Source organism: Mus musculus, chromosome 5 (genome assembly GCF_000001635.26).
Source record: "Mus musculus strain C57BL/6J chromosome 5, GRCm38.p6 C57BL/6J".
In the NCBI taxonomy this organism is placed as follows: Eukaryota; Metazoa; Chordata; class Mammalia; order Rodentia; family Muridae; genus Mus; species Mus musculus.
Genome location: NC_000071.6, coordinates 75932418 through 75953258, shown reverse-complemented (window position 1 = coordinate 75953258; position 20841 = coordinate 75932418). Strand labels below are relative to the sequence as shown.

The 20841-nt window shown below is 45.1% G+C and overlaps 1 protein-coding gene across 2 annotated transcripts in view; it reads left to right on the top strand.

Moving 5' to 3' along the window:
• Kdr (kinase insert domain protein receptor) overlaps positions 1-20432 on the top strand; it is a 46246-nt gene extending 25814 nt beyond the window's left edge. The window contains exons 16-30 of one of the 2 annotated variants that reach the window (NM_010612.3): positions 313-419; positions 852-987; positions 1341-1445; positions 3037-3150; positions 3656-3744; positions 4355-4508; positions 6343-6440; positions 8614-8736; positions 8877-8988; positions 9235-9334; positions 9719-9824; positions 11298-11449; positions 16321-16420; positions 16879-16964; positions 18641-20432. In NM_010612.3, coding sequence (NP_034742.2) covers positions 313-419; positions 852-987; positions 1341-1445; positions 3037-3150; positions 3656-3744; positions 4355-4508; positions 6343-6440; positions 8614-8736; positions 8877-8988; positions 9235-9334; positions 9719-9824; positions 11298-11449; positions 16321-16420; positions 16879-16964; positions 18641-18836 — 1778 coding nt within the window. In that variant the 3' untranslated portion in view covers positions 18837-20432. The remainder of the gene's footprint in view (positions 1-312; positions 420-851; positions 988-1340; positions 1446-3036; positions 3151-3655; positions 3745-4354; positions 4509-6342; positions 6441-8613; positions 8737-8876; positions 8989-9234; positions 9335-9718; positions 9825-11297; positions 11450-16320; positions 16421-16878; positions 16965-18640) is intronic. The other variant, XM_011240817.3, reaches the window with a different exon arrangement.
• Positions 20433-20841: the final 409 nt, after the last annotated feature.

Below are 20841 nucleotides of genomic sequence, written 5' to 3'. Positions count from 1 at the left end.
GCTAGGCCCTGGCATAGTCTCACAAGAGACAGCTACATCTGGGTCCTTTCGATAAAATCTTGCTATATAATGTATCTCTTAAGACACGTGTAAGCACCTGTGGTTCATTGCTGGATGTCTTCATGAGTGGTGTGTTTCTGTTGTTCTTTAAAAGTATGAACTCTATCCAGCTTAAGGAGCTATTGGTCCCTAGGAATCTTAAAAGTGGGTGACATGAGGTCCTGCCTTTTCTCCCTTCATGTCACCCACTTTGTCACCTTCTACCATAGGCTATGAATTTCCAGCTGTTGATCACTCAAACATGTCTTCCAGGTGCCCAGGAAAAGACCAACTTGGAAGTCATTATCCTCGTCGGCACTGCAGTGATTGCCATGTTCTTCTGGCTCCTTCTTGTCATTGTCCTACGGACCGTTAAGCGGGTAACAACATAATTTCCCTCCTGTCCCTTGTGTCTTGGTTTTTGTGATTAATGGAAGCTGACTGGGTTTCTTTCAGCGGCTTCTTCCCATTGTTATTGGCTCAATGGGCACATTTTTACCTCAATACAATAACATTCTTGTCCATTTTCTTTGGGTGGACTGTGGGCATTAATTGATGGGAGCCACCAGAGGGGTGAAAGGTTTGGACTGTCCACTGTAATTAAGATTTAGAAACCTTATTCTGAACTCTTTTTTGGAAACTGAAGTGGCACTAAAGGCAGGATTATAATAGCAGCGCTCTCAAACACCATGAGTTTTATTGGAAAATGAGATTATCATGAATGAGGCCCTTATTAAACAACAATATGTATACAAAACAACAACCAAACAAGAGGCCGTGTGTGTATGACGGGGAGGATTTATGCTTTCCAGGCCAATGAAGGGGAACTGAAGACAGGCTACTTGTCTATTGTCATGGATCCAGATGAATTGCCCTTGGATGAGCGCTGTGAACGCTTGCCTTATGATGCCAGCAAGTGGGAATTCCCCAGGGACCGGCTGAAACTAGGTGAGTTGTCAACTGCTATTAACTTGATATAAGTTTTTACCCGCTCATCTGGCTCTCTGTTAAGACAATGACAGATCTGGTCTATTTAGATGATGTATTCTGATTTATAAATATTAATTTTATCTCTTGACTTTGGGTAATCATCCATTTAGCTTTCTAGTAGTAAGGAGCCTGTGCAACCATCCAAAGCAGGGCATTTTGAAAAGCAAATGGAAAAACCAGAACAAAGGAGGAAAGTGCTCTGTGGGTCTAACTGGGATGCACCATCCTCTTGACCAATTGGAATCTTCATATGCCTTTTGACAGTGTGACAATCAAAGTGTATTTTGTAATACCACTGTCATTGGTTCTAGGAAAACCTCTTGGCCGCGGTGCCTTCGGCCAAGTGATTGAGGCAGACGCTTTTGGAATTGACAAGACAGCGACTTGCAAAACAGTAGCCGTCAAGATGTTGAAAGGTAAAAGGGAAAATCATTATGTTTCTCTTTCTGTTTTGTCCCTCACTAAACATGAGTCTTGTGTCAGTGGCCCTTTGCATAGGTAGGCTTTAAGCCCCTGGCTTATATTGCCTTTGCACAAATTGAAAACAGTTTTCTCCTTCAGAGCCTCATGACCTCAAAACAAGGGCTAACTTGCACAATTCTATTTAGTGATCCTGGTTACACAGAGGAGGGGCAATATCTGGTTCTAATAAATTGTTCCTCAGTGTATTATTATGTGAGATGATTATAAAAGCTTCAGAAATGAGGAGAGGCGTTTGCTATCAGTGAAAATAGCAGAATGCAAAACAATAGTGTTCTCTAGAATTAGAATAGGCCAACAGACTTCATCTATAAAGATGTTTTGCAAGGTAAGAGTGGCTATGCAAACAGATAGGCATGTGGGTATCCTTTTAGAAATCAGCATCTTTTCATAATGAAGCCACGGTCTGACATTCCGACAAGGGAAGGCAATGTAGGTAAATCTTCTGCTCCATTTGTGACTGCTTCCATGGACGGAGAAGCCGCTGCTCATGCCCTTTGCCAGTAGATCTTTTGCACCTTTCAAAGCTCTCTGCCTCCACTTACATTTTCTATCTAGAGGCTAAGGATGTGGGGAAGGGGGTGGAGAGAGAGAGAGAGAGAGAGAGAGAGAGAGAGAGAGAGAGAGAGAGATTGGCCATTAGGCCCCGAGGTGGGAACCATGCCTGTCTGTGAAAGGGAAGTGCAGCCATCCGTACAGCATCAGTGCAGTCTTAGCCCTGTTAGGCTGGAGGGCAAACAGCCTTGCTGTGTGCTGCTCTTTGCTGTGTTACTTATCTGGTACAAAGCAACTGGAGAATCAGAATGGACCTGAGCAAATTTACCATGTTCATTTATGTGTGTGAGTGTGTGTGTGTGTGTGTGTGTGTGTGTGTGTGTGTGTGTGTGTATGTGTGCACACGTGAAAGAGAGGCAGGGAAGGAGAGAGAGAGAGAGAATATTCAAACCACAGTATATATATATATATATATATATATATATATATATATATATATATATATATATATATGGTAGTCAGAGGATAACTTGTGGGAATCGATTCTCTCCTTCCACGGTGTAGGCCCCAGGGTTTGAACTCAGTTGTTAGGCTTAGTGGAAAGTGTCTTTACTGGCCCAGCCAACTCAGAGGTCTCTAGATCTGAGCCTATTTAATGTATGGGACTGTTTTCCTATCAGGAGGCACTGAAATGATCAGGCCCTATACAGCCTACTAAATATGAAATAGAAAAATCAAGTTTTGTATAGAAAGCGACTCTGGATGTGACTCCATTGCAGATATGTTCCCGACTTTACAGGAAACTTCCCCTTAGAGTCCTTTAAACATCAGTCATTCGGGGTTTGCTTCAAGTAAAGCTTTGATCTCTAATTAGGAATCAACTTTCCACTTGACTTTTCAAGGCACGTAGTTGCTCTCCTAGTTAGCTGTAGCTGTGCTACCCAGGGAGAGTGAGTTGCACAGTTAAATGCAGCCATCATCCTGTGGCAATGGGCACACTTAATAGTTTTCATCTATATTCTGAATCTGTAGAAGGAGCAACACACAGCGAGCATCGAGCCCTCATGTCTGAACTCAAGATCCTCATCCACATTGGTCACCATCTCAATGTGGTGAACCTCCTAGGCGCCTGCACCAAGCCGGGAGGTGAGTATCTGCTCTGGCTCCGCTTGCCTGAGTGACTTACAGCTCTCTGTTAGCATCTGAAGGAAGCCATGCTTTGCAGACTCCTGAATGTGCTGTGTCGCACAGAAATGTGGTGGGCACTGTAATCAAATGATTCTACAGAGTCCTTTGAATTAAAGAATGGTCTCATCATGGGGCTATGGTTTGGTACTTGTATAGTAAGTGTCAGATTAACATCCCCAAACCTCAAAAGGAGACTCTCAAGTCATCTCCATTTTCTCCCTCCCCGCAGCCATCTCAGCTGATTGCTGCTGTTTTGATTACACATATAGAATTGTCCTTTTGAAAAGAGATAGTTTCAATAGGAGGGAGTTGGTGTTGTATGAGTTCTACAGCCCTGTTGTAATGAAAGATTATAGGTAGCCTTCTAGTGTGCAGTTTTGGGCTTATCGGTATGCTGGGCACACAGTGAGAAATGTTGGTGGAATTCATTTTTCCTTTCTCAATTACACTCTGTCATTTGCAGGGCCTCTCATGGTGATTGTGGAATTCTGCAAGTTTGGAAACCTATCAACTTACTTACGGGGCAAGAGAAATGAATTTGTTCCCTATAAGGTAGGCTGTCTTCTACCTGAGCACTGGCCATGTTGTAAAGCAGAGAAAAACTCAGAGTGGTACGCGTGTGTCTTTAGTTAAAAATGCTTCACATAGTTCATTGGTTGTGTTAATTTCCTCTTTTATCTTCTAGGGATTGTATGCTCCTAATATTTTATTTATTAGTACTTTTAATATTTTATATTTGGGACTTTAAATCTCTTGACCCACTATGATAGTGCTAGATTTAATTAGGGTAAGGATGGGGCAGAGGGAACACTGGCTTTGGATTACAGAGGGTCTCCTCAGCTCCCCCCACCCCCACCCCGAAGCCCTATTTGGTGCTATGGAGGGTACATCCCTCTGTAAAGAGGACACTAATGGCAGTGTGTCTGAATATTCCTGGACACGAAGTACTTACTACTGGATTCTGAAGGACCTTCGCATTACAGAAGGAATTACTGTTAAACCTTGCCTCCCCTCCCTCCCTTCCCACCCAATTCAACTCCGAGACCATAGACTCCTAGAGTTGTCTTGCTTGTTTTTAAATAATTTTAATTGTTTGTAACCTTGCAAAGCACTAGAGACCCATTTTGTATTCGAGGAATTTGCACATTTCCTTCTTTCCTAGAGCAAAGGGGCACGCTTCCGCCAGGGCAAGGACTACGTTGGGGAGCTCTCCGTGGATCTGAAAAGACGCTTGGACAGCATCACCAGCAGCCAGAGCTCTGCCAGCTCAGGCTTTGTTGAGGAGAAATCGCTCAGTGATGTAGAGGAAGAAGAAGGTACCTGCTTTGCTGCCCATGCCTAACACGCGTTCTCGTAGGAAGCAACGGGGACAAGCTATTTAGAAACAGGGAAAAGCTTCGTGTTTGAAAGAAATCTGAATTCCTAGGCAGTGTCCAGGCAAGCTTAACTAAAGCCCGAAATCCCTAAATAGACAGTGAACTCCATTGGGAGGCAAAACGGGGTTATCCTGAGGAGCCTAGGTAACTTGGTGGGCTAACCTGTCACTAGTAAACAAATCAATACTCTGGTCCGATACTGGATCAGAATGTAATGGCAGTAGAGGCTCAATGCTATGTTCTGGAAGGGGAAGGGAGCTTTCTAGTGCTTGGCTAGTCTTGGTTGTCATAAGTGGTCCAGACCTAGTAGGTATTGTGCCTTAGCAGCACACAGAGACCCCTTCAGTTCTCTCTACCTGACCTTCACCAAGATGGGCTAGGACACATCTGTTGTTTCCTTTACACTCCAGCTGGCTTCTTAACAATCTCCCTTCCAGCCATGCTTTAGACTTGTCTCCCTTGGTTGTTGTGATCCCAGTAATATTTTAGTGCTACTGATGGGTGGAGCTGGACCTCAACATCACCTCCCATACTTCAGTCAGCTCTAGGACACACTCACTGTATGTCTGCTTGACTCAGGAGGAGCAGGCCCAACTGTATAGACAAAATCAGGGATGCCTGGTGCTGATGCTCTTGGGAGCGTGAGTTTAGGCGAACCACTCCCATTTCTGTTTCCCCTGCCACAAGCCTACTGATAAACCTTAACCTAACATATTGTTAGAAGCTGTGTAGGCAGCTGGTGGCTAGGGCTTGGGCTAGAGGGGCATGGAAAAGTTGTGTAGGCCTTATGTCATGGAGTCTACAATCAAGTGGTAGCCGGTGAGCTGGAGACCCAAGGAATTGAATGGGGCTGAGGTGAAATGGCTTGGAATTGTAGGCCTGGACTTTGCCTCCATTTCTGTATCTGGGAAATGAAAAGGCCTTCACTGCTCCTCCAGAGCCCTGTAGACCTCGCCCAAGGAAGAAGTCTCATCCTTATTAATACGAATAAGGCTGTTATGACAAATAAGTTTGTGTTTACTCTGGTCTTGTGTCCAGGAAGGAGACAGCAAGCCTTATCTCCTCCGGCCTAAGCTAGGAGATCATTTCAAAATCTCCAGGAGCCCCCAGTGTTTATTTGTATCCATTGACTGTAATACATACTACCAACTTATGTAAATTCATCTTTCATGTCTGCTGTCACTCGCTCTCTTCTTGGAGGAAAGCCTCTCCCCAGCCCCCGACAGGCCAGATTTCATGTATTTAATACACGTCTTAAGTCTGAAAGTGAGAGAAATAAATCTACTTCTGGTATTTTTAGTTTTCTGTTGTAGACTGTAGTTTGAACTCTGGTCTTTGTTCCAGGACAAAGCCTGGAGAGAAAAGATTTGATGACCCTGAATATTGTTGTTTTATTTTTAGAGTTCTTAATATGAGCTATTGTTTCCCCCCTCTGGGTTCATGGGAAAAGAACAACAGCAGCGTGAGATAGCAGACCTTAAAAAAATTGTTCTTCTCGCCGTGCTATCTGCACCGACTTCACCTCCACTCTGCCTTCTGGTTTAGTGACTCCATTTGACTAAAACGGAGAAGACATTATTTTCCCAAGGAGTCTGATAGAGGCGAATAATTTGGGGTTTAGGGAATGGGCAGGTGTTCTGTTTCTGGTTCCTGAAATTAACCCTCAGGTCTTAAATAGATCATGGTAGCTGACTTAGAAGCAGAGCTACGGACAGGTGGGAGCACTCATCTTTGGTGGGAGCACTCATCTCTGTCCTCCTGCCTCTTCTCACAGCTTCTGAAGAACTGTACAAGGACTTCCTGACCTTGGAGCATCTCATCTGTTACAGCTTCCAAGTGGCTAAGGGCATGGAGTTCTTGGCATCAAGGAAGGTATGACAGGTCAGGGGAAGGAAACCTTCTCTTCGGGTCACAGGCTTAGAAATCAGACATCCCTTTGTTTGGTTTGGAAAACCATGCACCACTTTTAGGAGTCTTTTAAGTGTCCCACTGAGGGAGGCTCTGTTTCTGCTAATAAAAGGTGGCTAGAGGTTTCATGAAATGAATTCATATAATTAATATTCATTGACCAATTACTAAGTGCTGGGTAGACTTCTAAGAGCCTCCTGGCAAACCAACCAAGACAGCTCTGCTTCTTCACGGTGTTTACAGTGCTGGTGACTGATGAAACATTCAATACCCAAGTAACAAATATGGAAGGTTAAATGGGAATAGATGTTGTGGAATTAAATAAATCAGGAAGGGCTTGCAGAATATACGGAAGTGGTGTGTTTGTATGTGCATATGCTAACACGTGTGTACTTCAATGTTAAACTAGGTAGATGAAAAGACTTACTAAGGATGTGACATTTGAGCAAGGACCTAGCAGAGGGGATGGGGGGAGTCTTGTAGATATCTTGGTGTAGTGGATCTATTTTTAATTTGTTTTACATTTGTCTCCATCCATCCAAAAGTTACTTGTTATTTGTGTAATTAGAAGGCAGGAAGGCCCTGCTTCAGATGAGGACGATTAAAACAGCTAAAATTAGAAAGTGGGCCAAACAAAGGCTGAGGTGGGACGTGACAAGTGACAAATATTGTTGTAAACACCATAGAGGTGGGAGTCAGTTAGTGGAAGTCCCTGGCGACCTTGGGAAGGTGGGGGGGGGGGGGCGGGAACTCAGTAGGAAAGGTTCTCATTATATTTAGGAGAAGCTCTCTATTGATGCAATGTATTTGCTGCTGTTCCTGAGGGAACAGAAGGCTTTAATATTTCTTTTGTTTTCCTTATCATTGTAAGGCCCCTACCCCTCTCCTCTCTGAATTAGAGTTTCTCACATCTTCCAGAACCTTGGGATCTTACACAGTTCTGCCGAATATTTCTTGCACATTTATTTTCCAAGGAAAAGGAAGAGAACCAGGGTCCTACAGGATCTTCCCAAGGAGGAGGGCTTTGAGTCGCTTTCAAAGATTGTTATTTTTGTAAAGGCCAAAGTTCATTCCTGAGCCATGTAGTTCCTTTCGGCAGCAGGAAGGGGGAATTGATACTGTGACTGGAGAGGATGGAGCCAGAGTCCTTTCTTTTCTCTGGGACCCACCGGGTGATCTTTTTGGAATACTCCCTGGTTGTCCAGCTGGAAAAGGAAGCTCCTTGGTTGAAAGCAAGTAGGAGTGCTGTCTACCTTGGGGCCTCTCCAGTTTTCCTGACTCACACTAGACAATGCCATCCTGGATATTCTGGTGTGAGGGAGAGTGCTGTACAGACCTGGGGTGCCGGATAAGCCAGAGGCAATGATTACCAGCTTCTGTGGTCACTCCCATATGAACCAGAGACTCTTGTGTCACCTTTCATCTGTGTTTAAAGCTCTTTGGGGCTCGTGTTTCCTCTCTGGTGGTGCTTAGGCTCTTGGCTGAGGGCTCTGACCGTAGAGACATAGCTGCTTAGCGGTTGACAGGCTGATCAAGTTAGAGGACAGAAAGAAGAGACCACTGGAGGAACTGAGAATCCAGAGCTTTATTCCACTTTTGTTGCCCAGCTTTACCTGGGTTCATCTTCACTGTAATATTGAACACTTTGGAAGTAGGATGAGTACCAGTGGGTACTGCCTCCAGATCCAGCCAAGCTTCCATACCAAATGGAAGAGAAGGCTAAGAAAGTACATCACACCAATGAGAACCTTTGCTCCTGATTTTTATACATCTATTCAAGACCAGGCTATCCTGGGATCCCCTTAGTCTAACCGAGTCTTCGCCAGATAGGGCACAAGCCAAAGGATGTGTGTATGTGATCGGAGACACATTTTTTAATATTGTGTTCACCATCAGACTGTATGTAACTTTGCCATTTAACTCTAACGGCCAAGACTGTTTATGGAATAAGCAGATGTGTGTCTCAATGAAACACACAGGCGCTTAGGGTTGGTATAAAGTGCAACCCTAGTCCTTCTTAATCACTTGGTTCTCCAATGTGGGACTTTTTTTTTTTTTTTGTTAAGTGTGAGGTCACAACAGATGTGAAAGAGATTAGCTGTGTAGTGACTTATCACACGTATTCTTCTTTTCACAGTGTATCCACAGGGACCTGGCAGCACGAAACATTCTCCTATCGGAGAAGAATGTGGTTAAGATCTGTGACTTCGGCTTGGCCCGGGACATTTATAAAGACCCGGATTATGTCAGAAAAGGAGATGTAGGTATCTAAAGGCGAACTTTGTGGCTATTCAGGTGTGGAATTCCAACTTTGTGTGGATTTGTGTTTAGAAGTGAGGGGAGTATTTCCTTTAGAAACCTGCCAATTTGGGATCTCATGCCTCGATGTCTCCCCCTCAGGCCCGACTCCCTTTGAAGTGGATGGCCCCGGAAACCATTTTTGACAGAGTATACACAATTCAGAGCGATGTGTGGTCTTTCGGTGTGTTGCTCTGGGAAATATTTTCCTTAGGTAAGTCACTTCTCTTTGACCCCCTCCTGGGTGGGGGGTTGGGAACAAGTACGATGATAGTGACCATTGAGCCTTGTGTGTCATTTCCTCTCGGTCTGTTACCTCCTGTCAAGTAGAACTTCTTAGAAGATGTAGGTGGTAAAGTCAAGAAAGCTATGTTGGTGATGTGGATGTACAAGAATCGGGCTTTTCAGCTTTTTGTGAGGGATTCGAACCCCACAATGCTCTGTTCTTATCTTATGCTAGGTGCCTCCCCATACCCTGGGGTCAAGATTGATGAAGAATTTTGTAGGAGATTGAAAGAAGGAACTAGAATGCGGGCTCCTGACTACACTACCCCAGAAATGTAAGACTCTGAAAAACGTCTTTTTTTTTTTTTTCTCACAAACTCTTCCCACTAAGGAGGCAAGGAGGCCTTCCATTGTGTGAGTCTACGCCATGGCCTAGTTTGTTCAGCTCTGTCTTTGAAACCTTCCTTAGGTAGCTCAAGTGCCATCATGGCATTACTTGGTACCCTCTCTAGAGAGGTTTTATTAAAGGTTGAGAGAGCAACGATAAAGAAGACCTTTCCATAGGCGGTTGGACCTCTGAGTGCAGGCATCTGTGTCTCTCATAGTTTCACATCTCTCTGTAGCATCTCAGTTCTTTGCTTCTCACTCAAGCACTTATCTTGACCATCAGCCCTTGGAAGGATGGCAAAGTTAATGAAACCGGTGTCTCGATTGTCCAGGTACCAGACCATGCTGGACTGCTGGCATGAGGACCCCAACCAGAGACCCTCGTTTTCAGAGTTGGTGGAGCATTTGGGAAACCTCCTGCAAGCAAATGCGCAGCAGGTTTGTCACTCTCTACTTGAGAAGCTTCTACAAACAGGCCTCAGGTCCAGGGTCTGTGATCTAACAGACTATGGCCTGGGTGTTCACACGGCACTATGTTATTCTCTTAGCCACTGAAAATGGAGCCTCTCTCTTCCAGTTCTGAGCGATAATGCTTCCTAAAAGCCTTAATTGCTCTTTAGACTGATGAGATCCTGATTCAAAGCTTGAGAATAGACAACTCTGTTCTTCTCATAAGTTACAGCAGTCTTTTCTCTCCTGCTACCATGCAGGTCCAGGGGTGGGGGGGTTCGGGGGGTGGAGAACTCATGTCATCAGGCTTGGCTGAAGATGCTTTTACACATTGAGTCATCTTGCTGTCCCCACCTCCCAATTTTTTTTTTATGTTATCTCTTCACACGTTCTTCTAAAATTAAAAAAAAAATCTACTGAGTATGATCATGCATGTCTGTAATCCTAGCCTTCTAGGATTACATTATAATTCCAAACATAAATACATAATCCCAAGCAACCACCAGTTTGAGGCCAACTTGGGCAGCATAGAAAGAATACCTCAAACAAACAAGCAAACAAACAAAGCAAAGCAAAGCAAAGCAAAGCAAAGCAAAACAAAACAAAACAAAACAAAAACAAAAACAAAGCAAAACAAAATGCCCAATCTGGTTAACTTACAGATTTTCAGAATTATATTTTCATATAATTTTTAGTAAATTCTGCAGGCAAGGCCAAAACAAACCAAACATAAAAATTATGCGAAACCATGACCTTGGTTTTCACCCTCTTGGTGAAATGTCACACTCTTGAGAGAGCTCCACGACAGAGCTCTGCCCTCTAAAAAGTTAGTTGTCTCTGCTAGGCGTCCCTTGATACAGTGAGGGCTAATGGACTCCTTTGTCCTTCTGAACACGTGAGGATCACATCCATTTCCATGAACAAACCTTCCAATCATTTACGTGTGTCAGACGTGCGAGCTTGATTTTCTGCTTTCTCTTGAGAAATACCATTGGCCTGTATTACCCTTGCCCAGAGTTCCTATAATCCTGCTCTGTGTTGCTTTCCTCTTCACTGCTTTCTGATTCTCCATTGCCTTGGAATGTCGAGGCTCCACTGGAGGCCCTGCGCTTTGAAGGCCTGGCCCCCGTGGAGGTCTTTGTGGGGAACTCATTCCTGGGCTTTGGGTTCTCACATGGAATCCACAGCCATTGCCTGCTTTGTCCTCATGGCAACCATGGCCTCTTGTCCCTTTACTAATCCCGTTCTTCCTTAGTCCCTTTATTAACCTTCTTCCACACATCCCTTTCAAGTGCTCTTTTGTTTCTGTCAAGCCTCTTCCAAGACAGTCTTGAAGTCTTGTGTTCAGATATGAAAGCAGCACACACAGTCAAAGACACCCCCCCCCGCCCTTTGTTTTTCATGAAAAGGCCCTTGAAGGACAGCAGCCATAACAATAGCATGCTGTGTTTATTGTTTCAGGATGGCAAAGACTATATTGTTCTTCCAATGTCAGAGACACTGAGCATGGAAGAGGATTCTGGACTCTCCCTGCCTACCTCACCTGTTTCCTGTATGGAGGAAGAGGAAGTGTGCGACCCCAAATTCCATTATGACAACACAGCAGGAATCAGGTACTGGAGATAGCCAGCATCCCCTCCAAGGCAGGGGGTGCAGGGGCTTCAAGGCCAGCTCAGGAGGTGGGGGTGGGGGGGAGGAAGACATTTGGTTAGGCAGTCCCCATACTACTTCTGGCTAACTGGAGTTCTGACATTCAGAGGGCAGTGTTCTCTAAAGGTCTGGAGAGCCGAGCCACCTCCCATCTGTGGCCCATGTTGCTGGCACAGCTCTGCCTTTAAGAATTCTAAGCCTTGTGGGAGCAAATAGCTAAAATGCCACAGTTCCTTAATCTCTGGGAAGAAAGAGAAAGGGAGAGAGCCGTGTTACTGAGACATCTGTATTAAAATGGTCCCCATGTACACTTTTATTAAGGTGAATTAAATGGCTTAGGAGAGACTCAGGAAGAAAGGATTCTGTGCAAATAGGAAACCTGCTGAAGGTTCTCTGGTGTAGCTGCAGCATGCCATAGGCTGTGTCCTGCATGGGGCCAGCAACTACAGCACAGAAGTCTCTCCCCAGTCTGAGTTGCAGCATTGTGTGTACCTAATGGAATGCTCGACTTTATTGAAAACAAATGCCACTCAGTCCAGTCCCGGTCCGTGGACCAGGTAGCTCTCTAGGCTCTCAGTTAATACCTGCCCATGAGGCACATGGTGATGGGGTTTCCCACAACGCAGTCTTAGCATTGCCTTTCCCAAGCCTAAGACAAGTTGGCATTGTCCCCTCTCTTTGGGCATTGTCCTGCTGCTGCTAGAACCCCTGTCAGCATGGGAGAGACTTGTCTTCCTCAGTGTCCTCAAGCTGCAGGGGCAGCTGTTTCCTGTGGGAGGCATTGGCCCAGGTGCTGCGCTGCCTGGAGGTTAGAGAGACCTAAGTATGGTTTGCCCTGAGGAATCCTGCATGACAGGAATCCTGCACGACAGAAAGAGAGAGGGAGAGGGAGAGAGAGACTGAGACCAGAAGCTACCATCCCTTTATAATAAGAACAGTCGATGTTTTTTGGTTTTGTTTTGTTTTTTTTTTTTTTTTTGAAGAATTTTTTCTGTATATTCTCAGGGTTTGTGTTTTGATTTTGTTTTGTTTTGTTTTGATTTTGTTTTTGTTGTTGTTTTATCTGTATGAGAACTTAGGCAAGATAGACACTATCTTCTAGGTTGGAGACTGACATGAGCCTTACCCACCTTGGGCAGTGCAAAATAGTGTAGGCAAGAGAATTTGGTAAAACCAGATATGAGGCCTGGGTCTGCCTTTTAGCAGCTGTGTAACAAGTCCCAAATCATCTATCACTCCCCAACCCAACCCCTGCTAGACACACACACACACACACACACACACACACACACACACACACACACACACACACACACACGGCTGTTTGTGAATCGATGCTTGGAGGATTTGCATACTATAATGTATTTCTAAGTGCCTGGCACTTGAAGGCACTTCATAAAGGACAGCTCTCAAGAGAGCTGCTTCCCATCCTGCTCTGAGATGAATCCATGCCCTCTGGTCTCTTACTTAGCTGCGTTTTCCCTCCTTCCAAGGAGAGGTTCTCAGAGGGGAAGAGTCTGAAGTCATGACGTGAAACTCCCATGTATGCAGTTTCCTGGTTCAGGTCTGCCTGCCTTGGGGCTTGATCGTTGCTCTGACATGCTACGTTGCCTTCTCCTTAACCAGAGAGCCGTGTGACGACAGCACACTGTCCTCCTCCTCATGTCCTGTGACCAAGCAGAGTTCAGAGCACTTGGCTTGCTGGCTTCATAGAACATGGCGCTAAGCAGATGATGAAGTCAAGTTTGGGTAATAGGAGTGCCAATGTGAACTGGGTCTAAAAAGAGACTGCTAACATTTATCCCCTAGAAGTGTGGACAGACGTGACACCGTGCTTTAAGCCCAGCCAAGCTTGGCTCAGATTTTCTGCCTGTGAGTTTTGAAGGAGACTTCCCAGACTAGGTTCTGTTTTAGCTCTCTGTAAACTGAAAAATAAAACAGATATTGGAAGCGTTTGTTTGCATGGCCTCTCAAGTCCCCTGTTCTGCTTCTTATGGAAATAAAGCCCTCCATCACCTTACAGTGGTCTGAATTAAAGACAGTGAGGAATGCAGGAGTGAGCACACTGCACACAGCAGTGCGGGGCTCTCATGTGGCTCAGCTTCTCTGGGGGAAAATCCACCGAGGCTAAGACACCTCTCAGGGCATGTTCTATCTGTTTTCACGCTTCCAGCCAAGTAGAAAAGCTGAGTCTCACTTTGATTCCCCCACTTATACTTTTCAAGTCTGCTGAATTATAAATAGAGTTGGACAGGGACATCACTGTGGGAGACAGCCTCTTGATTTGTGGCCCCTTTAGACTATTTTTAAAATAGTTGTTCAACAGTTATGTGGAGAAGAGGCTGAGGAGTGGGGGCAGGGAGGGCCACTTATGTCTAGACTTAACTTTGTCTCCAACTCCCCCCGTGGATCATCCCTGGCCCCGAGTGTGCTTCTCTTAAGAAAGTCTGTATTTACTGGGCTCGTCTCTCTCAGAGGGCCGTGTGTGGACCATCTGTGGTTGCTCTGTCATTTCCTCTGGGAGTTTCACCTTCCATTCCAAGCAGTTTATCAGAGATGTCTTTGCAGTTCTCTCCCGGAGCCCAGGCTTTGAGACACAGTATTTTCCTCATTTTGATTAATTGCTTGTGGTAATTGAATATCTATGATGGACTAATGCCTGGGAGAGCCTGCTGGCTATCTGGCTCTCTCTTGACTTAGCCATCATGCTTGACTCCTTGAAATGGGAGTCTTCTTTCTTCACCTTTCATCTACTCCACGCTCGGTATTGACTCCACCCACTGACTCACCCCAGGGTCAGTGCGTGAGTGGGAACGGTATGAATGTAGTAGGTGCTTAATCAAGATTTGAGCGATGAGTCTTTGACTCTCTTCTTTCTTTTCCACCCTGATACTCCAAGAGAGTCAGGGTGGAATGGGATGAGGGAAAACAGCCCCACGGGGGCTTTAGATCCTGCAAACTTAAGTGTGAATCCTGGTTCTGCCTTTTTCTCACTGAGTATGGGCTTCTTCGTCTCTCAGTGGGAAATAAGAGATCTGTCTGAGAGACTGTGGGGAGCAGATGCAAGGAGAGATGCCAGGAAATACTTGGTCACTTGTGAAGGACCAATTCCATCTTGAAATCACTGGGCAGAGAATGTAAAGATCTGATCTTCTAAGGTAGCTGTGTGATACCCACGCCACCTCCTGACGCTGCCTGGTTGTCACCTCGGATACCTATGGAATCCAGGCACTGCTCCAAACCTTATGCACATTCCTGTTCTTTATTCCGATTCTTCTCTACATAAGGGTGAAGTCTCCTACCAGGCTTCCCTGCCTCTGGTCTTCTCTTCTCTTCACAGCCAAGATGTCTAGAAAGCAGCTCTGATCATGCCAATCCCATGCCTCAAACTTTTTCAGTGGCCCTCACAACTATAGCCTAAGGCTCGAGCTGTATGATTTTGGACAAGTAGGTTTTGGAGAGGTTACTGTGAGATGCTGTGAGGCAGTGTTTGAAGAGCATTCAGCTCAATGTCTGAGTGGTGATAGATTCCCAAAGGTCTTCCTGAACGAGTGACTAGGCATGATGCTAACCAGCTTTGGCAGTCACTGCTTTTAAAGACCAGACTTATCAGGAAACAGGCTTTGCTTGTTCCCTGCATCGCCTGGCCTGTCTCCTTTCCTGTGGAGTCTCCCGAGTTGGGGTATCACTGAGAACCTCATTCTCTCCTCTGTGTGGGAAGGAAACAACCTCTTAGGGAAGGGAAGAGATGCTCAGGTTCCATTCTTCAACTCTGACCCAGCATTTATGCGCTGTGCCAGCAGGCTGCTTGTCATGGGACAAGAGTGAAGAATATGTTTATTGTCTGCATGGACGTTTCCTGTACAGGGGGCTTCTCTTATCTCCCCTTGGGCTGCTGGAGGCTTTGACAGGATCTCTGGGCTCTCCCAATGTCAAGTGGTAGGGAAGAGCAAGCCCCAGGGAGCGGTAATGTGCTGTCTGACAAGTCTCATTCTGTGGAGGTCTTCTGGAATTCAAAAGAGGGAGGCAAATGCTGGTTGATGGGGTTTTGCACTTCCTAAGAACAGCAAACTTGACATCTACCCGTGCTGTTCACCTTGACAACACCCGTGCATGCTGCTGAAGAATAGCTCTTGCCTACGAGCATTTAAAATGGAGCAGCAAAGGCTTGACTCCATTCCTGTACTCAGGGTTAGACTTAAAGCTATGCAAAGTGTCTTGAGACTCTGAAGCCACTGTCCTTTTCTGAAATAAGCAACCATGTGGGCTAAAAGCGTGCCTGGGTAAGACCCAGCCCACCTCCCTCTGTGCCTTAGATCTGTAGTTCATGTAGGAGAAAGAAGCTGACTTGAGACCACTGCCCAGCACAGTATCCAGCATCTAGGGATACCAAAGGATACCTTACCCATGATGCCCTGTGAATACTGTGTAGGACACATCTCTTTGGAGATGGCTAGAAAAAGGGAAGCATGCTGCAGTACATCAAGAGATCACCTGAGGAATTCCATGCAGTCAGCGCCCTGCTGTTGAGTCAGCTGCCCTTGTCTTTAGTTCAGCACTGAACCCCAGAAGCACAATTCCAAGGCACAGGGTCTCCTTTACCCTTCTCAGTTATATTATACTTTTAAATGGACTTTCACAGGAAATTAAGCCTTCTGTGCGTGCTAGCAGAAAAAAATATTCTTTTTGAATTTTGTTTTTCTTCTAGCAAAGGATGTTTTGAAGGTTGCTATTCAACTTGTGGTTGAAAGATAATGAGCTTAGGTATCACTTGAGGCATCCACAGCCAAATATACCACCACCCAAATACAAATAAATATTTGTTCTCTTGCAGTCATTATCTCCAGAACAGTAAGCGAAAGAGCCGGCCAGTGAGTGTAAAAACATTTGAAGATATCCCATTGGAGGAACCAGAAGTAAAAGTGATCCCAGATGTAAGTACATCTTTTAAAAATAGTCATAAAGATAATACTTGGGGTGAAATACTAGCTAGATAAATATTAGCCTAAGCTCTTGAGTTTTGGAACCTTATTAAGGCTGTCCTTGAGCATATGTGCCCTGGGGGAGGTCGATCTTTAGTTTTGCCGTATGAAAGGCACCTGGACCAAGGTTTGGGATAGTCTTAACTGTGTGTCCAACTTCACTCAAGTGCAAATGTTGTCGCCGTGCAGAGAGGAGACCCCAACATCCTGACCTTTCCTCTCTCCTTAGCCCAAGTCTACTTCCTCGAAGCATTTGCTTCCTTTGTGGCTTGCACAGTCGCTGGCTGCCATACCCTTTCCCTCTTTGGCATGACATTGAGTCCTATTGTCAGCTAGATGGATTGAGAAAGGAGTTTAAAGTAGCTGGTCACGTGCACACTCACTGTGTCATTTCACTGTCTCCTAAAAAGGACAGCCAGACAGACAGTGGGATGGTCCTTGCATCAGAAGAGCTGAAAACTCTGGAAGACAGGAACAAATTATCTCCATCTTTTGGGTAAGACTCAGCCTACTAAGGAAGAATATTTCAATACGTATTTTTGGAAGGGCATAATAAAGACATTCAGTGTAGATGTGGTTTCTTTTCTGGTGCCTTTGGAGGTTGATGACATTAATATTCCAAATTAGCAATTTGATAAAGAGGTAAAATAAACTAAGCCATGAAATTGGTGAGTCTGAAGAAAACCCTGAAGCAAGTTAGAGTATTTGGCCAATTTCTAATGACTACATTTGTGAAGGCTATGGGACTGATACGGGCCAGCAGAGTGACCTGTGGCTTCTATGGCCCTGGCCAAACTGCAAAGATGTCAGCAGGTACCATGATCCTGAAGAGTGAAGACTTTGCAGACTCTGATGGACTGTCAAACCTGTACTTAGATGGCTTTATCTGTAATTAAGAAAGATGATATATAAATACATACATATTCACTTATTTCATATATTTAAATATGATTCTTTGAGTCACTGCCTTTTCAGTTGGGGGAAAACTATTAAATTTATTCGAGTCATTCTTCCTTATGACTCAACAGGTATATATAGGCTTTGAATAAATGTACCTGATTTAAATATTAAAAAAATCTTTATGTTTCTAAGAAGAGTGGGATAAGAGTAGTTATTTGTTTGCTGGCAGGCTCATTCTAGGTAGGGAAAACCCAAGATTTGATCTACACACCAGAGAGCTGCTGTACGAGGTGGGGTTCCCTATGGACTTTTGAGTGATGTCTATACAACAACAGTAGCCACAGTAAACTTGGCCGTTTTCTTTAAGGCCCAGCAAGAAGGCATGGGCACCAACCACATGCTTCTTTCATTGACTCAAACAATAGTGACTCAGAGCTATTAGGTGGCCAGGATCATGCCTCTGTTTGAGACACAAACTGGTTTGGTGTGGGAAGTGAAGAGCGGGGCTGGGAGGGGAAACATACTTGTGGTTCTTTGAACTTACATGAAACCGTATTTGAACACAGAGTAAACAAACTCTCTCTGTGGCTTTTATCATGAATAATAAGAATAAGACCCCTTCGAGGGCAAAGCCCGAGCTTTTCGGTCCACACAGCCCACGTTTGTTAGCTTTGACATGACTACTATGTCATTGGAAACATTCTCCAGTTGCTGCTGAGTGACTGAACCCCCAATTTGTCCAAAGAATTTGGTTTGGATGAGTAAAAAACAGTTTTTGACATGTCTGGCCTGACTGTACACTAGCTTTTTTTTTTTTTCTCCCCCTCTACAAATTTATTAACATCTTTTATAGACCACTTAGCTCCCTAGGTGACCGAACAGGAAAAACACAAATGAACTTTTAGACCATCCCGATATCGTTTAATATCATGAAAGAGACCCTGTGACTTCTATCACTGTAGACAAACTTGTCAATCGTCAAGGCTGTAAAACTCTTCCATTGGTTGGGGGCTCTGCATACCTCAGCAGAACGGCCTTTTATCTCGTCTCAAGCTTGAAAGACTTGGACCCGAATAAGAGGACTTATCTGCGACTACTAGCTCATGCCAGTACCTGAGAGTAGACCTTGTCTGAGGCTGATTAGGGAATGAGAGAGAGGGGCTAGTGTCTCTGGAGGGGATTCTACTTCCTTGAGCTCGGGCTTTGGTGACTGTGTAAAGCAAATGAGCCGGCTTCCCTTTTTAATTCATTCGCTTGCTGTTTCTTCTACAGTGGAATGATGCCCAGTAAAAGCAGGGAGTCTGTGGCCTCGGAAGGCTCCAACCAGACCAGTGGCTACCAGTCTGGGTATCACTCAGATGACACAGACACCACCGTGTACTCCAGCGACGAGGCAGGACTTTTAAAGATGGTGGATGCTGCAGTTCACGCTGACTCAGGGACCACACTGCGCTCACCTCCTGTTTAAATGGAAGTGGTCCTGTCCCGGCTCCGCCCCCAACTCCTGGAAATCACGAGAGAGGTGCTGCTTAGATTTTCAAGTGTTGTTCTTTCCACCACCCGGAAGTAGCCACATTTGATTTTCATTTTTGGAGGAGGGACCTCAGACTGCAAGGAGCTTGTCCTCAGGGCATTTCCAGAGAAGATGCCCATGACCCAAGAATGTGTTGACTCTACTCTCTTTTCCATTCATTTAAAAGTCCTATATAATGTGCCCTGCTGTGGTCTCACTACCAGTTAAAGCAAAAGACTTTCAAACAGTGGCTCTGTCCTCCAAGAAGTGGCAACGGCACCTCTGTGAAACTGGATCGAATGGGCAATGCTTTGTGTGTTGAGGATGGGTGAGATGTCCCAGGGCCGAGTCTGTCTACCTTGGAGGCTTTGTGGAGGATGCGGGCTATGAGCCAAGTGTTAAGTGTGGGATGTGGACTGGGAGGAAGGAAGGCGCAAGCTCGCTCGGAGAGCGGTTGGAGCCTGCAGATGCATTGTGCTGGCTCTGGTGGAGGTGGGCTTGTGGCCTGTCAGGAAACGCAAAGGCGGCCGGCAGGGTTTGGTTTTGGAAGGTTTGCGTGCTCTTCACAGTCGGGTTACAGGCGAGTTCCCTGTGGCGTTTCCTACTCCTAATGAGAGTTCCTTCCGGACTCTTACGTGTCTCCTGGCCTGGCCCCAGGAAGGAAATGATGCAGCTTGCTCCTTCCTCATCTCTCAGGCTGTGCCTTAATTCAGAACACCAAAAGAGAGGAACGTCGGCAGAGGCTCCTGACGGGGCCGAAGAATTGTGAGAACAGAACAGAAACTCAGGGTTTCTGCTGGGTGGAGACCCACGTGGCTGCCCTGGTGGCAGTGTCTGAGGGTTCTCTGTCAAGTGGCGGTAAAGGCTCAGGCTGGTGTTCTTCCTCTATCTCCACTCCTGTCAGGCCCCCAAGTCCTCAGTATTTTAGCTTTGTGGCTTCCTGATGGCAGAAAAATCTTAATTGGTTGGTTTGCTCTCCAGATAATCACTAGCCAGATTTCGAAATTACTTTTTAGCCGAGGTTATGATAACATCTACTGTATCCTTTAGAATTTTAACCTATAAAACTATGTCTACTGGTTTCTGCCTGTGTGCTTATGTTAAAAAAAAAAAGAAAGAAAGAAACTGTTCTTTTCATTTGGTACCATAGTGTGAAGAGCTGGGAGCAATGACTGTTAAACATGCTATGGCACATCTATTTATAGTCTGTTATGTAGAACAAATGTAATATATTAAAACGTTATATTATATATAATGAACTTTGTACTACCCACCTTTTGTATCAGTATTATGTACCACTAGAGAGATTACAAGGCTTTCAGCAGCCGCTGTTGTTTTGTTAAAGACTTTGAGAAACTCGAAGGAATCCTTTCATGGAATATGCAGCTATATACCCTACCGTCTCTCTCATCTCAAACGGAGGAGGAGGAGGAGGAGTCAGGTATAATGTGAGTGTGTTCTACGTGTCCTTGTTCTCTGTTCTTAGGAGGAATGATTTCATCAAATGTTTATATGCTTTATAAACCAATAAACGTATTCTGAGTAAAGAGACCCAGTGTTATCATCTTATCACAACAGCTCCATGCCTCGTCTTCGTTACAATCATAATTCATACAGAAACACGTCCTTGTCACATCCCGAGCCCGTGGGATGTGTAGTTGTGTGGCCTCCCAGTGAACCTCAGATCTCTGGTGTGAGATCCTGGAGCAGATGCAGGAACACTTCACTGTCTAGCTAAGGTCAGAGTGTAAGATCCGTTATCGACATTTTGAGGGACTGCTTTTGTCTGAATACAAAGAGCAAAGCAAATCCCTGGTGCTAGCCTGGGTCTCCACCTCTAGCAATGCTGACCATGATTTTCTTGTGTTTGGGAAAGACGGTCTTCAGCCCAGGCTGGCCCCTATCTGCCTATGTAGCTAAGGATAGCACAGAGCTCCGGTTCTATTCTCTCCATCTCCAC